General features: G+C 45.4%; 1 protein-coding gene across 1 annotated transcript in view; it reads left to right on the top strand.

The window, feature by feature from the left end:
- Positions 1–19,969, top strand: part of dchs1b (dachsous cadherin-related 1b) — a 241,894-nt gene that overhangs the window by 212,098 nt on the left and 9,827 nt on the right. Inside the window, exons 23-29 of the mRNA XM_036967976.1 lie at positions 379–585; positions 1,466–1,862; positions 7,489–7,602; positions 12,243–12,454; positions 12,578–12,732; positions 16,320–16,450; positions 18,835–19,121. Coding sequence (XP_036823871.1) covers positions 379–585; positions 1,466–1,862; positions 7,489–7,602; positions 12,243–12,454; positions 12,578–12,732; positions 16,320–16,450; positions 18,835–19,121 — 1,503 coding nt within the window. The remainder of the gene's footprint in view (positions 1–378; positions 586–1,465; positions 1,863–7,488; positions 7,603–12,242; positions 12,455–12,577; positions 12,733–16,319; positions 16,451–18,834; positions 19,122–19,969) is intronic.

Below are 19,969 nucleotides of genomic sequence, written 5' to 3'. Positions count from 1 at the left end.
GGTTAGGGGAGGGGTGGTAGCGTTAGGGGAGGGGTGGTAGCGTTAGGGGAGGGGTGGTAGCGTTAGGGGAGGGGTGGTAGGGTTAGGGGAGGGGTGGTAGGGTTAGGGGAGGGGTGGTAGGGTTAGGGGAGGGGTGGTAGCGTTAGGGTGGTAGGGTTAGGGGACAATAATAAAGGAAAATATATTTTTAAAGGTGTGTGTGTGTGTGTATATATACTGTACATATTTACAATATATATATATATATATGAGGGAGTGGAAATGATGCAGACAATTACATTGATGGAAGCTACAACATATCTGCAGTTTTAAAGCTGGTTCATAATAGGTCCATAACTTTCAACAAAAAAAAACAACTAATATCGGTGATGGCCACAGGTGACGGCCACAGACGCAGATGAGGGGGAGAACGGGAAGGTGCTGTATTTCCTGAGTCAGGAGGCTAGGGGCGCTTTCACCGTTGACGAAAACACTGGCTGTATTACAACGGCGTCGCCGGTGGACCGAGAGAAGAGGGCGTCGTACAGCTTCCGTGTGTTCGCTGTGGACCTGTCACCTGCCGAGCCCAGAAACACCTCGGCTCAGGTAACAGCGCCAGACGACAACACATCATTGATTTTTCAATAGATACTTTATGTGAAGGACAATATGTATTTTATATAGGCATACTACCTTCCTCAGAGGATAACTTTACCATCACATCTCCCTCAACCCTCTCTCCTCTTCTCTCTCCCAACCCTCTCTCCTCTTCTCTCTCCCAACCCTCTCTCCTCTTCTCTCTCCCAACCCTCTCTCTCCCAACCCTCTCTCCTCCCTCTCTCGCCCAACCCTCTCTCCTCCCTCTCTTTCCCAACCCTCTCTCCTCCCTCTCTCTCCCAACCCTCTCTCCTCCCTCTCTTTCCTAACCCTCTCTCCTCCCTCTCTTTCCTAACCCTCTCTCCTCCCTCTCTTTCCCAACCCTCTCTCCTCCCTCTCTCTCCCAACCCTATCTCCTCCCTCTCTTTCCCAACCCTCTCTCCTCCCTCTCTTTCCTAACCCTCTCTCCTCCCTCTCTTTCCCAACCCTCTCTCCTCCCTCTCTTTCCTAACCCTCTCTCCTCCCTCTCTTTCCCAACCCTCTCTCCTCCCTCTCTTTCCCAACCCTCTCTCCTCCCTCTCTTTCCTAACCCTCTCTCCTCCCTCTCTTTCCTAACCCTCTCTCCTCCCTCTCTTTCCTAACCCTCTCTCCTCCCTCTCTTTCCTAACCCTCTCTCCTCCCTCTCTTTCCTAACCCTCTCTCCTCCCTCTCTTTCCCAACCCTCTCTCCTCCCTCTCTTTCCCAACCCTCTCTCCTCCCTCTCTTTCCTAACCCTCTCTCCTCCCTCTCTTTCCTAACCCTCTCTCCTCCCTCTCTTTCCTAACCCTCTCTCCTCCCTCTCTTTCCCAACCCAAACCCCCTTTTCATTCTCCGCTTCTTCATAACCCAGGTAACCGTGACGATCCTGGACATAAACGACAACGCTCCATTCTTCATCCAAGACCCCCTCGTTGTTGAGGTCTTGGCCAGCCAATCACATCGGGTCCTGGCCACCATGCGGGCCGAGGACAAGGACTTTGGCGCCAACGGCTCTGTGTTCTACCGTTTTGCCGGTCCAGTGAGGGGTTTCAGCATCAACTCCCTAACAGGGGAGATCCAGGGGACAGAGGGGATAGACAGGCTGAGTCAGGCCCAGAGGACCCTCATGGTGGAGGCTATGGACCAGGGAACCCCGGCCCAGTCCAGCCTGGGGGTGGTGGTGGTCTATGTGAAGGAACAGGTGTATACAGGCATCAGGTTCTCAAGGAACGCCAGAGACGTCAGCATACAGGAGAACGCCGCCAAAGGTTTGTGGTAACCTTATTTGGATAGTCCCATCTGTAGATGCTCAACTCACTATCAATAGACTAGACTGTCGGTAACACATCATCTTGGGGCGGCAGCGTAGCCTAGTGGTTAGAGCGTTGGACTAGTAACTGGAAGGTTGCAAGTTCAAACCCCCGAGCTGACAAGCTGTCGTTCTGCGCCTAAACAGGCAGTTAACCCACTGTTCCTAGGCCGTCATTGAAAATAAGAATTGGTTCTTAAACTGACTTGCCAAATAAAATAATGTTGTTACTCAGAATTCTGTTGACATTAGATTGGATTCTCTTCATGTTCAATTTATTTCTGTTCATGTTCTGTTGACGTTCGATTGGATTATGTTCTGTTGGATTCTGTTTACGTTCTTTTGGATTCTTTTTACGTTCTTTTTGGTTCTGTTGACATTCTATTGGGTTCTGTTGGATTCTGTTCATGTTCTGTTGACGTTCTGTTGGATTCTGTTGAAGTTCTGTTATATTCAGTTGGATTCTGTTGACATTCTGCTGGATTCTGTTCATGTTCTGTTTACGTTCTTTTGGATTCTGTTGAAGTCCTTTTGGATTCTGTTGACGTTCTATTGGGTTCTGTTGACGTTCTATTGGGTTCTGTTGACGTGATAGGGAGATTCCACGCCAGCGGGAGCAGAAAATATTGTTGGTATCTGATTTTTCTGTACATTCTCACGTAGAAACGTAATTGGGTGAAAAGATGTTTGAAATGCCTTTTACATTTCTATCACAAACCATTTTGTAGAAAATCATGATGAAAGTGGCCAATTCAGTCCCTTTTTAGACCTCTGTAAGACGCTATGATCCGTGAACCCAAAAATAGATTCAAAGGTAACTCCCTCTGCAGGTGACTTGATGAGCGCGCAATCATAATGGAGGGCTCTGATTGGTTAATGACCTGTCACGTAAATGTCTCTGTATCGAATGGGTCACATTATTAAAAGTACCAGAGAGCACCACTCTGGAATATTGACGTGTTTGAAGATTATATAGTTACAAACAATATTTATATATATATATATATTAAAAAAATGTTAAGTTAAAACAGGTAGTGTTTAGATTTTCTATGTTAAATAAAGAAATGTGAAAAAATGTGTATTTCAGAATCTAGACATACTCCGTATTTGAGCAACATTATAAGGACTATAACGACACCAAGATGTTGTCTGTATCACGTCTGGTTCACAGGTCATAGGGTCTTACAGAAGGCATGTACAGGTCTGGTTCACAGGTCATAGGGTCTTACAGAAGGCATGTACAGGTCTAAAACGAGACTGAAAAGGGTCACTTTCATCATGATTTTCCACAACAACAACAACAACAACAACAACAACGTTTGTGCTACAAATGTAAACATCATGTTAAACATCCTTCTTTCCCCATGAAGTTTCTTTGTGAGAATTGCCAGAACAAAATGAGTTTCCCCAAAAAATATTTTCCACTGTAGTTGAATCGTCCAATATTGAGTTCTGTTGACTTTCTATCAGGTTCTGTTGATGCTCTATCGGGTTCTGTTGATGTTCTGTCAGGTTCTGTTGACGATCTATCGTGTTCTGTTGACGTTCTTGTAGGTTCTGTTGACGTTCTATCAGGTTCTGTTGACGATCTGTCGTGTTCTGCTGACGTTCTTTTAGGTTCTGTTGACGTTCTTTTAGGTTCTGTTGACGTTCTATTTGTTTCTGTTGACGTTTTATTAGGTTCTGTTGACGTTCGATCAGGTTCTGTTGACGTTCTATTAGGTTCTGTTGACGATCTATCGGGTTCTGACATTGGGTTCTGTTGATGTGACATTGGGTTCTGTTGACGTGACATTGGGATCTGTTGATGTGACATTGGGTTCTGTGGATGTGACATTGGGTTCTGTTGATGTGACATTGGGATCTGTTGATGTGACATTGGGATCTGTTGATGTGACATTGGGTTCAGGAATGAGATTTGTGCAGTAGCCCTAATACATTATCACAGCATATTGGCTATATGCCTGGTCTAATACATTATCACAGGATATTGGCTATATGCCTGGTCTAATACATTATCACAGGATATTGGCTATATGCCTGGTCTAATACATTATCACAGCATATTGGCTATATGCCTGGTCTAATACATTATCACAGGATATTGACATATGCCTGGTCTAATACATTATCACAGCATATTGGCTATATGCCTGGTCTAATACACTATCACAGGATATTGACATATGGCTGGTCTAATACATTATCACAGCATATTGGCTATATGCCTGGCCTAATACATTATCACAGCATATTGGCTATATGCCTGGCCTAATACATTATCACAGCATATTGGCTATATGCCTGTCCTAATGCATTATCACAGCATATTGGCTGTATGCCTGGTCTAATATATTATCACAGGATATTGACTATATGCCTGGCCTAATACACTATCACAGCATATTGGCTATATGCCTGGCCTAATTCACTATCACAGCATATTGGCTATATAACTGGTCTAATACATTATCACAGGATATTGACTATATGCCTGGCCTAATACATTATCACAGGATATTGACTATATGCCTGGCCTAATACATTATCACATTATATTGGCTATATGCCTGGTCTAATACATTATCACAGCATATTGACTATATGCCTGGTCTAATTATTATCACTGACTATATGCCTGGTCTAATACATTATCACAGACTATATGTCTGGTCTAATAGATTATCTCAGAATATTGACTATATGTCTGGTCTAATACATTATCTCAGCATATTGACTATATGTCTGGTTTAATACATTATCACAGTATATTGACTAGTGTCTGGCCTAATACATTATCACAGCATATTGACATTATGCCTGGTCTAATACATTATCACAGCATATTGACTATATGTCTGGCCTAATACATTATCACAGACTATATGCCTGGTCTAATACATTATCACAGGATATTGACTATATGCCTGGTCTAATACATTATCACAGCATATTGGCTATATGCCTGGCCTGATACATTATCACAGCATATTGGCTATATGCCTGTCCTAATACATTATCACAGCATATTGGCTATATGCCTGTCCTAATACATTATCACAGCATATTGGCTGTATGCCTGGTCTAATACATTATCACAGGATATTGACTATATGCCTGGCCTAATACATTATCACAGCATATTGACTATTTGCCTTGCCTAATACACTATCACAGCATATTGGCTATATGCCTGGCCTGATACATTATCACAGCATATTGGCTATATGCCTGTCCTAATACATTATCACAGCATATTGGCTATATGCCTGGCCTAATTCACTATCACAGCATATTGACTATATGCCTGGTCTAATACATTATCACAGGATATTGACTATATGCCTGGCCTAATACATTATCACAGCATATTGACTATTTGCCTGGCCTAATACACTATCACAGCATATTGGCTATATAACTGGTCTAATACATTATCACAGGATATTGACTATATGCCTGGCCTAATACATTATCACATTATATTGACTATATGCCTGGCCTAATACATTATCACAGCATATTGACTACTTGCCTGGCCTAATACACTATCACAGCATATTGGCTATATGCCTGGTCTAATACATTATCACAGCATATTGACTATATGCCTGGTCTAATTATTATCACAGCATATTGGCTATATGTCTGGTCTAATTATTATCACTGACTATATGCCTGGTCTAATACATTATCACAGACTATATGCCTGGTCTAATACATTATCACAGCATATTGACTATATGCCTGGTCTAATTATTATCACAGCATATTGACTATATGCCTGGTCTAAATATTATCACTGACTATATGTCTGGTCTAATACATTATCACAGCATATTGACTATATGCCTGGTCTAATTATTATCACTGACTATATGTCTGGTCTAATACATTATCACAGACTATATGCCTGGTCTAATACATTATCACAGACTATATGTCTGGTCTAATACATTATCACTGACTATATGCCTGGTCTAATACATTATCACAGACTATATGCCTGGTCTAATACATTATCACAGACTATATGTCTGGTCTAATAGATTATCTCAGCATATTGACTATATGTCTGGTTTAATACATTATCACAGCATATTGACTAGTGTCTGGCCTAATACATTATCACAGCATTTTGACTATATGCCTGGTCTAATTATTATCACTGACTATATGTCTGGCCTAATACATTATCACAGACTATATGCCTGATCTAATACATTATCACATGATATTGACTATATGCCTGGTCTAATACATTATCACAGGATATTGGCTATATGCCTGGCCTTATACATTATCACAGCATATTGGCTATATGCCTGGTCTAATACATTATCACAGGATATTGGCTATATGCCTGGCCTAATACATTATCACAGGATATTGACTATATGCCTGGTCTAATACACTATCACAGCATATTGGCTATATGCCTGGTCTAATACATTATCACAGGATATTGACTATATGCCTGGCCTAATACATTATCACAGGATATTGACTATATGCCTGGCCTAATACATTATCACAGGATATTGACTATATGCCTGGCCTAATACATTATCACAGCATATTGACTATATGCCTGGCCTAATACATTATCACAGGATATTGACTATATGCCTGGCCTAATACATTATCACAGCATATTGACTATATGTCTGGCCTAATACACTATCACAGGATATTGACTATATGCCTGGCCTAATACATTATCACAGGATATTGACTATATGCCTGGCCTAATACATTATCACAGGATATTGACTATATGCCTGGCCTAATACATTATCACAGGATATTGACTATATGCCTGGCCTATTACATTATCACAGCATATTGACTATATGTCTGGCCTAATACATTATCACAGCATATTGACTATATGCCTGCCCTAATACATTATCACATTATATTGACTATATGCCTGGTCTGATACATTATCACAGACTATATGCCTGGCCTGATACATTATCACAGGCTATATGTCTGGTCTAATACATTATCACAGACTATATGCCTGGCCTATTACATGATCACAGACTATATGTCTGGCCTAATACATTATCACAGACTATATGCCTGGTCTAATACATGATCACAGACTAAATGCCTGGTCTAATACATTATCTCAGACTATATGTCTGGCCTGATACATTATCACAGCATATTGGCTATATGCCTGGTCTAATACATTATCACAGACTATAAGCCTGGTCTAATACATTATCACAGACTATATGCCTGATCTAATACATTATCACAGCATATTGACTATATGCCTGGTCTAATACATTATCTCAGACTATATGCCTGGTCTAATACATTATCTCAGACTATATGCCTGGCCTAATACACTATCATAGCATATTGACTATATGCCTGGTCTAATACACTATCACAGGATATTGACTATATGGGAAGAGCAAAATGTCGGTTTACTATTGTTCCGTTGGTGACCACTGTGTGTCAATGTTATGTTGGGTTCTGTTCATGTTTTATTGGATTCTGGTTGAAATACATAACCTTCCTGCCTGGTAACGTTGTACTCTGTGTGTCTTAATAACCTGTCTCTGCAGGTACGGCTGTAGCTCAGGATCAGGCCCAGTACCCTGATGGAACAAGAAGAGGGATCAGCTATAGTCTCTTCTCTGGAAACAGACTGCAGGCCTTCAGCATCGGCACTAGCACAGGTACCTTAGAGATCACAGGAGGTTGGAGGGGAGGGGGGGGGGGGCACCTTAATTGGGGAGGACGGGCACTTAGTAAAGGCTGGAGTGAAATATTTGGAAAGATATCAACAGTATCAAACACGTGGTTTCCATGGTTTCCATGTGTTTGATGCCATTCTGTTTGCTCCGTTCCAGACATTATTATGAGCCGTCTTCCCCTCAGCAGCTTCCAATGGGAGAGATACTTCACAGATACTAAGTACAGCACTCACAGAGTTAATATTGCTGTACTACATCACTCACAGAGTTAATATTACTGTACTACATCACTCACAGAGTTAATATTACCATACTACAACACTCACAGAGTTAATATTACTGTACTACAACACTCACAGAGTTAATATTACTGTACTACATCAATCACAGAGTTAATATTACTGTACTACATCACTCAATGAGTTAATATTACTGTACTACATCACTCACAGAGTTAATATTACTGTACTACAACACTCACAGAGTTAATAGTACTATACTACAACACTCAGAGTTAATAGTACTATACTACATCACTCACAGAGTTAATAGTACTGTACTACAACACTCAGAGTTAATAGTACCATACTACAGCACTCACAGAGTTAATAGTAATATACTACAACACTCACAGAGTTAATAGTACTGTACTACAACACTCAGAGTTAATAGTACCATACTACAATACTTAGAGTTAATAATACTGTACTACAACACTCACAGAGTTAATAGTACTGTACTACAACACTCAGAGTTAATAGTACCATACTACAATACTTAGAGTTAATAATACTGTACTACAACACTCACAGAGTTAATATTACCATACTACAACACTCAGAGTTAATAGTACTACACTACAACACTCACAGAGTTAATATTACCATACTACAGCACTCACAGAGTTAATAGTAATATACTACAACACTCACATAGTTAATAGTACTGTACTACAACACTCATAGAGTTAACATTACAATACTACAACACTCAGAGTTAATAGTACTATACTACAATACTTAGAGTTAATAATACTGTACTACATCACTCACAGAGTTAATAGTACTGTACTACAACACACAGAGTTAACAGTACCATACTACAATACTTAGAGTTAATAGTACTGTACTACACCCCACCATACTCCACCATACCCCACCATACTCCACCATACCCCACCATACTCCACCATACTCCACCATACTCCACCATACCCCACCATACCCCACCATGCCCCACCATACTCCACCATACCCCACCATACCCCCCCATACCCCACCATACTCCACCGCCCCCCACCATACCCCACCACTCCCCACCATACCCCACCATACTCCACCATACTCCACCATACTCCACCATACCCCACCATACCCCACCACCCCCCACCATACCCCACCACCCCCCCCACCATACCCCACCATACTCCACCATACTCCACCATACTCCACCATACTCCACCATACTCCACCATACTCCACCGCCCCCCCACCATATACCACCATACACCACCGCCCCCCACCATACTCCACAATACTCCACCGCCCCCCACCATGCTCCACCATACTCCGCCATACCCCAACATACTCCACCATCCTCCACCATACTCCACCATACTCCACCATACCCCACCATACTCCACAATACTCCACCATACTCCGCCATACTCCACCATACCCCACCATACTCCACCATACCCCACCACACCCCGCCATACCCCCCCATACCCCACCATACCCCACCATACACCACCATACTCCACCATACCCCACCATACTCCACCATACCCCACCACCCCCCACCATACTCCACCATACCCCACCATACCCCACCATACTCCACCATACTCCGCCATACCCCACCATACCCGCCATACCCCACCGTACCCCACCATACTCCACCATACCCCACCACCCCCCACCATACTCCACCATACTCCACCATACTCCACCATACTCCACCATACTCCACCATACCCCCACCATACTCCGCCATACTCCACCATACCTCACCATACTCCACCATACCTCACCATACTCCACCATACTCCGTCATACCCCGCCATACCCCGCCATACTCCGACATACCCCACCTTACCCCACCATACCCCACCATACTCCACCATACCCCACCATACTCCGCCATACTCCACCGCCCCCCACCATGCTCCGCCATACTCCACCATACCCCACCATACTCCTCCATCCTCCACCATACTCCACCATACTCCACCATACCCCACCATACTCCACAATACTCCACCATACTACGCCATACTCCGCCATACTCCACCATACCCCACCACACCCCACCATACCCCACCATACCCCGCCATACTCCACCATACCCCACCATACCCCACCACCCCCCACCATACTCCACCATACCCCACCATACCCCACCATACTCCACCATACTCCGCCATACCCTACCATACCCACCATACCCCACCCTACCCCACCATACTCCACCATACTCCACCATACCCCACCATACTCCGCCATACTCCACCGTACCCCACCATACTCCGCCATACTCCGTCATACCCCACCATACCCCGCCATACTCCGCCATACCCCACCTTACCCCAACATACACCACCATACTCCACCATACCCCACCATACTCCACCATACCCCACCATACCCCACCATACTCCACCATACTCCAGCGCCCCCACCATACTCCACCATACTCCACCATACCCCGCCATACCCCGCCATACCCCACCATACTCCACCATACTCCACCATACTCCACCATACTCCACCATACCCCACCATACTCCACCATACCCCACCATACTCCACCATACTCCATCGCCCCTCACCATACTCTGCCATACTCCACCATACCCCGCCATACTCCGCCATACTCCCCCAGACTCCACCATACTCCACCATACCCCAGCATAGCCCGGCATACCCCAACCGTACTCTGCCATACTCCACCATACTCCCCCGTGCCCCACCATACTCCACCATACCCCGCCATACTCCACCATACCCCGCCATACTCCACCATACCCCACCATACCCCACCATACTCCGCCATACCCCACCATACCCCACCATACCCCACCATACTCCACCATACTCCACCATACTCCACCATACCCCACCATGCTCCACCATACCCCACCATACCCCACCATACTTCACCATACTCCACCATACCCCACCATACCACCATACTCCACCATACCCCCCCATACTCCACCATACTCCACCATACCCCACCATACCCCGCCATACCCCACCACCCCCCACCATACTCCACCATACTCCACCATACTCCACCATACCCCACCATACCCCACCCCCCCCACCACACTCCACCATACTCCACCGTACCCCACCATACTCCTCCATACTCCACCATACTCCGCCATACTCCACCGTACCCCACCATACCCCACCATACTCCACCATACCCCACCACCCCCGCCATACCCCGCCATACTCCACCATACCCCACCATACTCCACCATACTCCACCATACCCCACCATACCCCACCATACCCCACCATACTCCACGATACCCCACCATACCCTACCATACCCCACAACCCCCCACCATACTCCACCATACTCCACCATACTCCACCATACCCCACCATACTCCACCATACCCCACCATACCCCACCATACCCCACCATACCCCACCATACTCCACCATACCCCACCATACCCCACCATACTCCACCATACCCCACCATACCCCACCACCCCCCACCATACCCCACCATACCCCACCATACCCCACCATACCCCACCGTACTCCACCATACCCCACCATACTCCACCATACCCCACCACCCCCCACCACACCATACTCCACCATACCCCACCATACCCCACCGCCCCCCACCATACTCCCTCATATTCCACCATACCCCACCATACCCCACCATACTCCACCATACCCCACCATACCCCACCATACCCCACCACCCCCCACCATACTCCACCATACTCCACCATACTCCACCATACCCCACCATACCCCACCATAGCCCACCATACTCCACCATACCCCACACCATACTCCACCATACCCCACCATACTCCACCATACCCCACCATACCCTACCATACCCCACCATACTCCACCATACCCCACCGCCCCCCGCCATACTCCCTCATATTCCTTCATACCCCACCATACCCCACCATACTCCACCATACCCCACCATACCCCACCATACCCCACCACCCCCCACCATACTCCACCATACTCCACCATACCCCACCATACCCCACCATAGCCCACCATACTCCACCATACCCCACCACCCCCCACCATACCCAACCATACTCCACCATACTCCACCATACCCCACCATACCCCACCATACTCCACCATACCCCACCATACCCCACCATACCCCACCATACCCCACCATACTCCACCATACTCCACCATACCCCACCATACCCCACCGCCCCCCACCATACCCCACCGCCCCCCACCATACTCCCTCATATTCCACCATTCTCCCCCATGCTCCACCATGCTCCACCATACCCCTAACCCTCTCACTGTCTCTCAGCTCTCCCTTACCTCTTAATCACCTGTCCCTCTCCCTGTCCCCTCCCTGTCCCTCTCCCTGTCCCCCAGGTGAAATCTGGGTTCAGAGGTCGTTGGGTCTGGACTTTGAGGACACTCCGCGACTCCGCCTGGTAGTGAAGGCTGAGACGGCTTCGTCCAGCTCCTTCATGGCCGTCAACCTGATCCTGCAGGACATCAATGACAACCTGCCACGCTTCCAGCTCCAGAACTATGTAGCCTACATGAGAGAGGCCCAGGGTTACGACATGCCAATCATACAGGTATGGAGGACAATAGCAGGCACACACACACACACACACAAACACACGCACACACACACACACACACACACTCTCACAGGAACACACACTCACTATCCCGCTACTTCCTGTCTCATCTGTCAGGTGGTGGCAGAGGACGTGGACCAGGGGCAGAACGGTCAGGTGACCTACTCTATCCAATCATCAGGAGGCATGAGCGGCCTGTTCAAGATCGACCCTGTCACGGGAAGCATCACCACCGCCGCCATCATGGACAGAGAGATCTGGACTCAGACCAGGTGAGGGGATAATGGTGTGTGTGTGTGTGTGGCAGAGAGATCTGGACTCAGACCAGGTGAGGGGATAATGGTGTGTGTGTGTGGCAGAGAGATCTGGAGTCAGACCAGGTGAGGGGATAATGGTGTGTGTGTGTGTGGCAGAGAGATCTGGACTCAGACCAGGTGAGGGGATAATGGTGTGTGTGTGTGTGTGGCAGAGAGATCTGGACTCAGACCAGGTGAGGGGATAATGGTGTGTGTGTGTGTGGCAGAGAGATCTGGACTCAGACCAGGTGAGGGGATAATGGTGTGTGTGTGTGTCAGAGAGATCTGGACTCAGACCAGGTGAGGGGATGATGGTGTGTGTGTGTGGCAGAGAGATCTGGACTCAGACCAGGTGAGGGGATAATGGTGTGTGTGTGTGGCAGAGAGATCTGGAGTCAGACCAGGTGAGGGGATAATGGTGTGTGTGTGTGGCAGAGAGATCTGGACTCTCTCTGAGTAGCGCTTTAAATAACAGAGCAAGGTTTGTTTCATACCTACGGCTGCAGCACAGCCCAATACAGCCCAATACAGCATAGCACAGCCCAATACAGCCCAATACAGCCCAGTACAGCCCAATACAGCCCAATACAGCCCAGTACAGCCCAATACAGCATAGCACAGCCCAATACAGCCCAATACAGCCCAGTACAGCCCAATACAGCCCAATACAGCCCAATACAGCATAGCACAGCCCAATACAGCCCAATACAGCATAGCACAGCCCAATACAGCCCAATACAGCCCAATACAGCATAGCACAGCCCAATACAGCCCAATACAGCCCAGTACAGCCCAATACAGCCCAATACAGCCCAGTACAGCCCAATACAGCATAGCACAGCCCAATACAGCCCAATACAGCCCAGTACAGCCCAATACAGCCCAATAAAGCCCAGTACAGCCCAATACAGCCCAACACAGCCCAGTACAGCCCAATACAGCCCAGCAGGGCCCAGCACAGCCCAATACAGCCCAATACAGCCCAATACAGCCCAATACAGCCCAGTACAGCCCAATATAGCCCAGCAGAGCCCAGCACTGCCCAATACAGCATAACACAGACCAATACAGCATAACACAGCCCAATACAGCCCAATACAGCATAACACAGACCAATACAGCATAATGCAGCCCAATACAGCATAACACAGCCCAATACAGCATGACACAGCCCAATACAGCCCAATACAGCAAAACACAGCCCAATACAGCATAACGCAGCCCAATACAGCCCAATACAGCATGACACAGACCAATACAGCATAATGCAGCCCAATACAGCATAACACAGCCCAATACAGCATAACACAGCCCAATACAGCCCAATACAGCAAAACACAGCCCAATACAGCATAACGCAGCCCAATACAGCATAACACAGCCCAATACAGCATAACGCAGCCCAATACAGCATAATGCAGCCCAATACAGCCCAATACAGCCCAATACAGCATAATGCAGCCCAATACAGCAAAACACAGCCCAAAACAGCATAACACAGCCCAATACAGCAAAACACAGCCCAAAACAGCATAACACAGCCCAATACAGCATAACACAGCCCAATACAGCATAACACAGCCCAATACAGCATAGCACAGCCCAACACAGCCCAATACAGCATAATGCAGCCCAATACAGCATAGTGCAGCCCAATACAGCACAACACAGCATAACACAGCCCAATACAGCACAACACAGCCCAATACACCATAACACAGCCCAATACAGCAAAACACAGCCCAAAACAGCATAACACAGCCCAATACAGCATAACACAGCCCAATACAGCATAACACAGCCCAATAAAGCATAACACAGCCCAATACAGCATAGCACAGCCCAACACAGCCCAATACAGCATAATGCAGCCCAATACAGCATAGTGCAGCCCAATACAGCACAACACAGCATAACACAGCCCAATACAGCACAACACAGCCCAATACAGCGTAGTGCAGCCCAATACAGCATAACACAGCCCAATACAGCACAACACAGCCCAATACAGCATAACACAGCCCAATACAGCCCAACACAGCCCAATACAGCATAGCACAGCCCAATACAGCATAATGCAGCCCAATACAGCATAACACAGCCCAATACAGCATAACACAGCCCAATACAGCATAGTGCAGCCCTATACAGCATAATGCAGCCCAATACAGCCCAATACAGCCCAATACAGCATAGTGCAGCCCAATACAGCATAGTGCAGCCCAATACAGCATAGTGCAGCCCAATACAGCCCAATACAGCATAGTGCAGCCTAATAGAGCCCAATACAGCATAGTGCAGCCCTATACAGCAGAGTGCAGCCTAATAGAGCCCAATACAGCATAGTGCAGCCCAATACAGCCCAATACAGCATAGTGCAGCCCAATACAGCATAATGCAGCCCAATACAGCATAGTGCAGCCCAATACAGCCCAATACAGCCCAATACAGCCCCAATACAGCCCAATAGAGCCCCAATAGAGCCCAATACAGCCCAATACAGCCCAATAGAGCCCAATACAGCCCAATACAGCCCAATAGAGCCCAATACAGCCAAACAGAGCCCAATACAGCCTCCTTTTTCTTTCTTTTAAAATTCCATCCCTTATTTCTAAGGCTGATGAAAGGACCTTATTTGTTCTAACTTCTAACTTGTCTTTTGATATGTGGTTGTAAGTTGCTATGGATGAGACCATCTGCTAAAGGACTAACATTTGTAATCGCTCTTGTGCTGTGTGGCTCAGAACTACAGTAGTTTGGCTCAGTGGTTCTCAAACCTCTCCTCGGGTGACTCCCAGACATTTTCACAATTTTTGGTTGTTGCCCTGAACTAGCTCACCAGATTCACCTTATCACGGGATTGACGATTAGCAGACGAGTTGCATCAGGTGTGCTAGATGTGGAATATTAAAAAAATCAAATTCATGGAACGGCTAGGTGTCCCTGAGGAGTGGTTTGAAAAAACCTCTGGTTCAGATCAAAAGTAGGTGTGTTCAAACTCTACCAGGTCCTGATTTACTGCTGTTTTCCCCTTCTATCTGATACTTCATCCACCTCATGTCCCAGGTCTTAATCACTTCCTGATTATAGGGGAAGAATGGAAAAAAAGCAGTGCAACTGGCTGAAAGGTGTAGCTAGAGTATGAATGATGGGTGGACAAGAGAGTAACGTACAACCTCAACCTCAAACCATCACACTGAGTAATGAACCTCAACCTCAACCCATCACACTGAGTAATGAACCTCAACCTCAGACCATCACACTGAGTAATGAACCTCAACCTCAGACCATCACACTGAGTAATGAACCTCAACCTCAGACCATCACACTGAGTAATGAACCTCAACCTCAGACCATCACACTGAGTAATGAACCCCAACCTCAACCTCAAACCATCACACTGATTAATTAACCCCAACCTCAGACCATCACACTGAGTAATGAACCCCAACCTCAACCTCAAACCATCACACTGATTAATTAACCCCAACCTCAGACCATCACACTGAGAAATGAACCTCAAACATCACACTGATGATTGTTTTGTTTTGTCTTGGCGAAAGGCTGGTCGTCACAGCGACGGACAGGGGCAGCCCGCGATTGGCCGGTTCGGCCACACTCACAGTGATCATCGTAGACCTCAACGACAACAGTCCAACAATCCCTCTGCCCCGGGAGGTCCGCATTCCTGAGAGTGAGTCACCTTTGCCCTTTGCTCTTTGACCTGTACGATGATATGTCTTTATTTCCAATAGGCCACTTTACATAGTACAGGACTCATGTACAGTAACATTCAGAACGTATTCAGACCCCTGGACCTTTTCCACATTTTGTTACATTTACAGCCTTATTCTAAAATGTATGAAATATATTTTTCCCCTCATCAATCTACACACAATACCCCATAATGACAAAGCGAAAACAGGTTTTTAGAAATGTTTGCAAATGTATTAAAAATAAAAAACTGAAATAACTTTTTCACGTAATTATTCAGACCCTTTCCAACAACTAGATTGGTATTTTGGTATTTTATTAGGATCCCCATTAGCTTTTGCAAAAGCAACAGCTACTCTTCCTGGAGTCCACACAGAACACAGGATACACAACAAGACACATGACATAATACAGAACATCAATAGACATGAACAGCTCAAGGACAGAACTACATACAATTTTTAAAAAGGCACATGTAGCCTACATATCAGTACATACACACAAACTGTCTAGGTCAAATAGGGGAGAGGCGTTGTGCCGCGAGGTGTTGCTTTAACTGTTTATGAAACCAGGTTTGCTGTTTATTTGAGTAATATGAGATGGAAGGGAGTTCATTGCAATAAGGCCTATATGTATATATATAAATATGTATATATATATATATATATATATATATATATATATATATATATATATATATATACATATTTATATATATATATATATACATATTTATATATATATATATATATATATATTTATATATATATATATATATATATATATATAAATATATATATATATATATATATATATATATATATATATATATATATATATATATATATATATATATATATATATATATATATATATATATATATATATATTGGAGTCCACCTGTGGTAAATTCAGTTGATTGGACATGATTTAGAAAGGCACACACCTGTCTATATAAGGTCACACAGTTGACAGTGCATGTCAGAGCAAAAAACTAGCCATGAGGTCGAAATAATTGTCCGTAGAGCTCCGAGACAGGATTGTGTCGAGGCACAGATCTGGGGAAGGGTACCAAAACATTTCTGTAGCATCGAAGGTTCCAAAGAACACAGTGGCCTCCGTTATTCCTACATGGAAGAAGTTTGGAACCACCAAGACTCTTCCTAGAGCTGGCCACCCGGTCAAACTGAGCAATCTGTGGAGTCGGGCCTTGGCCAGGGAGGTGACCACGAACCCGATGGTCATTCTGACAGAGCTCCAGAGTTCCTCTGTGGAGATGGCAGAACCTTCCAGAAGGACAACCATCTCTGCAGCACTCCACCAATCAGGCCTTTATGGTAGAGTTGCCAGACAGAAGCCACTCCTCAGTAAAAGGCACATGACACCTCACTTGGAGTTTGCCAAAATGCACCTACAGACTCTCAGACCATGAGAAACAAGATTGAACTCTTTAGCCTGAATGCCAAGCGTCACGTCTGGAGGAAACCTGGCACCATCCCTACGGTGAAGCATGGTGGTGGCAGCATCATGTTGTGGGGATGTTTTTCAGCGGCAGGGACTAGGAGACTAGTCAGGATCGAGGGAAAGATGAACAGAGCAAAGTACAGAGAGATCCTTGACAAAAACCTTCTCCGGAGCACTCAGGACAGACTGGGGCGATGGTTAACCTTCCAACAGGACAACGACCCTAAGCACACAGCCAAGACATCGCCGGAGTGGCTTCAGGACAAGTCTCTGAATGTCCTTGAGTGGCCCAGCCAGAGCCCGGACTTGAACCCGATCGAACAACTCTGGAGAGACCTGAAAATAGCTGTGCAGCAACACTCCCCATTCAACCTCACAGAGCTTGAGAGGATCTGCAGAGAAGAATGGGAGAAACTCCACGAATACAGGTGTGCCAAGCTTGTAGCATCAGACCCAAGAAGACACAATGCTGTAATCGCTGCCGAAGGTGCTTCAACAAAGTACTGAGTAAAGGGTCTGAATACTTATGTAAACGTATTTATATATACATTTGCACAATTTTTTGGTTTGTTTTGTCATTATGAGGTATTATGTGTAGATTGATGAGGGGAAAAGTATTTAATCAATTTTAGAATAAGGTTGTAACATAACAAAATGTGTAAAAAGACAAGGGGTCTGAATGCTTTCTGAATGAACTGCACTGTATATCCTAACCCCTCACCCCTCTAAGCCCTCATCCTAACCCCTCACCCCTCACCCCTCTAAGCCCTCATCCTAACCCCTCACCCCTCTAAGCCCTCATCCTAACCCCTCACCCCTCTAACCCATCTAATCCCTCCACACTCTCAGTAACATGTCTCTGTCTCCTACCCGTTCCTCCACCCCCCCTCCCCTCCCTAGACACCCTGATCGGCACAGAGATCACCTTGGTAACGGGTAATGACGTGGACTCCAGCCCGGCCCTGTCCTACAGCCTCCAGCTGGACGGGTCGTCCCAGGGGAAGTTTGGGATTCACCGCTACAGTGGAGGGGTGTCTCTGACCGCCCCTCTGGACTACGAGGACAGGACCTGGTACACACTGACCGTCAGGGCTACTGACTCCCAACACCAGACTGAGGCTAATATCACCATATTGGTGGAGGACGTCAATGACAACGCTCCTGCGTTCACACACGATCTATACCAGGTAACTGTTAATCAATCAGTTCATTTATCAATCAGTCAATCAATTCACACGTTCCAGTGTTCACACAGGATCTATAGCAGGTAACTGGCTTTCAGATGATCAATCAACCAATCAATCTAACAATCAATTGGTCCACCTTCATAACCCCACAAACACCCAGCTACAACTACTAACTACTACTAACTACTACTACTACTAACAACAACTGCTACTAACTACAACTACTACTACTACTACTACTAACTACTACTAACTACAACTACTACTACTGCTAACTACTACTACAACAACTACTAACTACTAACTACTACTACTACAACTGCTACTACAACGACTACTACTACTACTACTGCTGCTACTACTACCACAACTACTACCTACTACTACTAACTACAACCACTACTACTACTAACTACTACTAACCACTACTAACTACAACTACTACTACTACTAACTACTACTAACCACTACTAACTACAACTAACTACGACTAACTACTACTAACTACTACTAACTACAACCACTACTACTACTAACTACTACTAACTACAACTACTACTAACTACAACTACTACTACTAACCACTACTAACTACAACTAACTACTACTAACTACTACTAACTACTACTAACTACAACCACTACTACTACTAACTACTACTAACTACTACTAACTACAACTACTACTACTACTAACTACTACTAACCACTACTAACTACAACTACTACTACTACTACTGCTACTACTACTAACTACTACTAACCACTACTAACTACAACTACTACTACTACTACTGCTACTACTACTAACTACTACTAACCACTACTAACTACAACTACTACTACTAC

The sequence above is a fragment of the Oncorhynchus mykiss genome, chromosome Y, assembly GCF_013265735.2.
Source record: "Oncorhynchus mykiss isolate Arlee chromosome Y, USDA_OmykA_1.1, whole genome shotgun sequence".
NCBI lineage: Eukaryota > Metazoa > Chordata > Actinopteri > Salmoniformes > Salmonidae > Oncorhynchus > Oncorhynchus mykiss.
The sequence above is the reverse complement of the archived record's forward strand: the minus strand, read 5'-3'. Positions and strand labels throughout refer to the sequence as shown.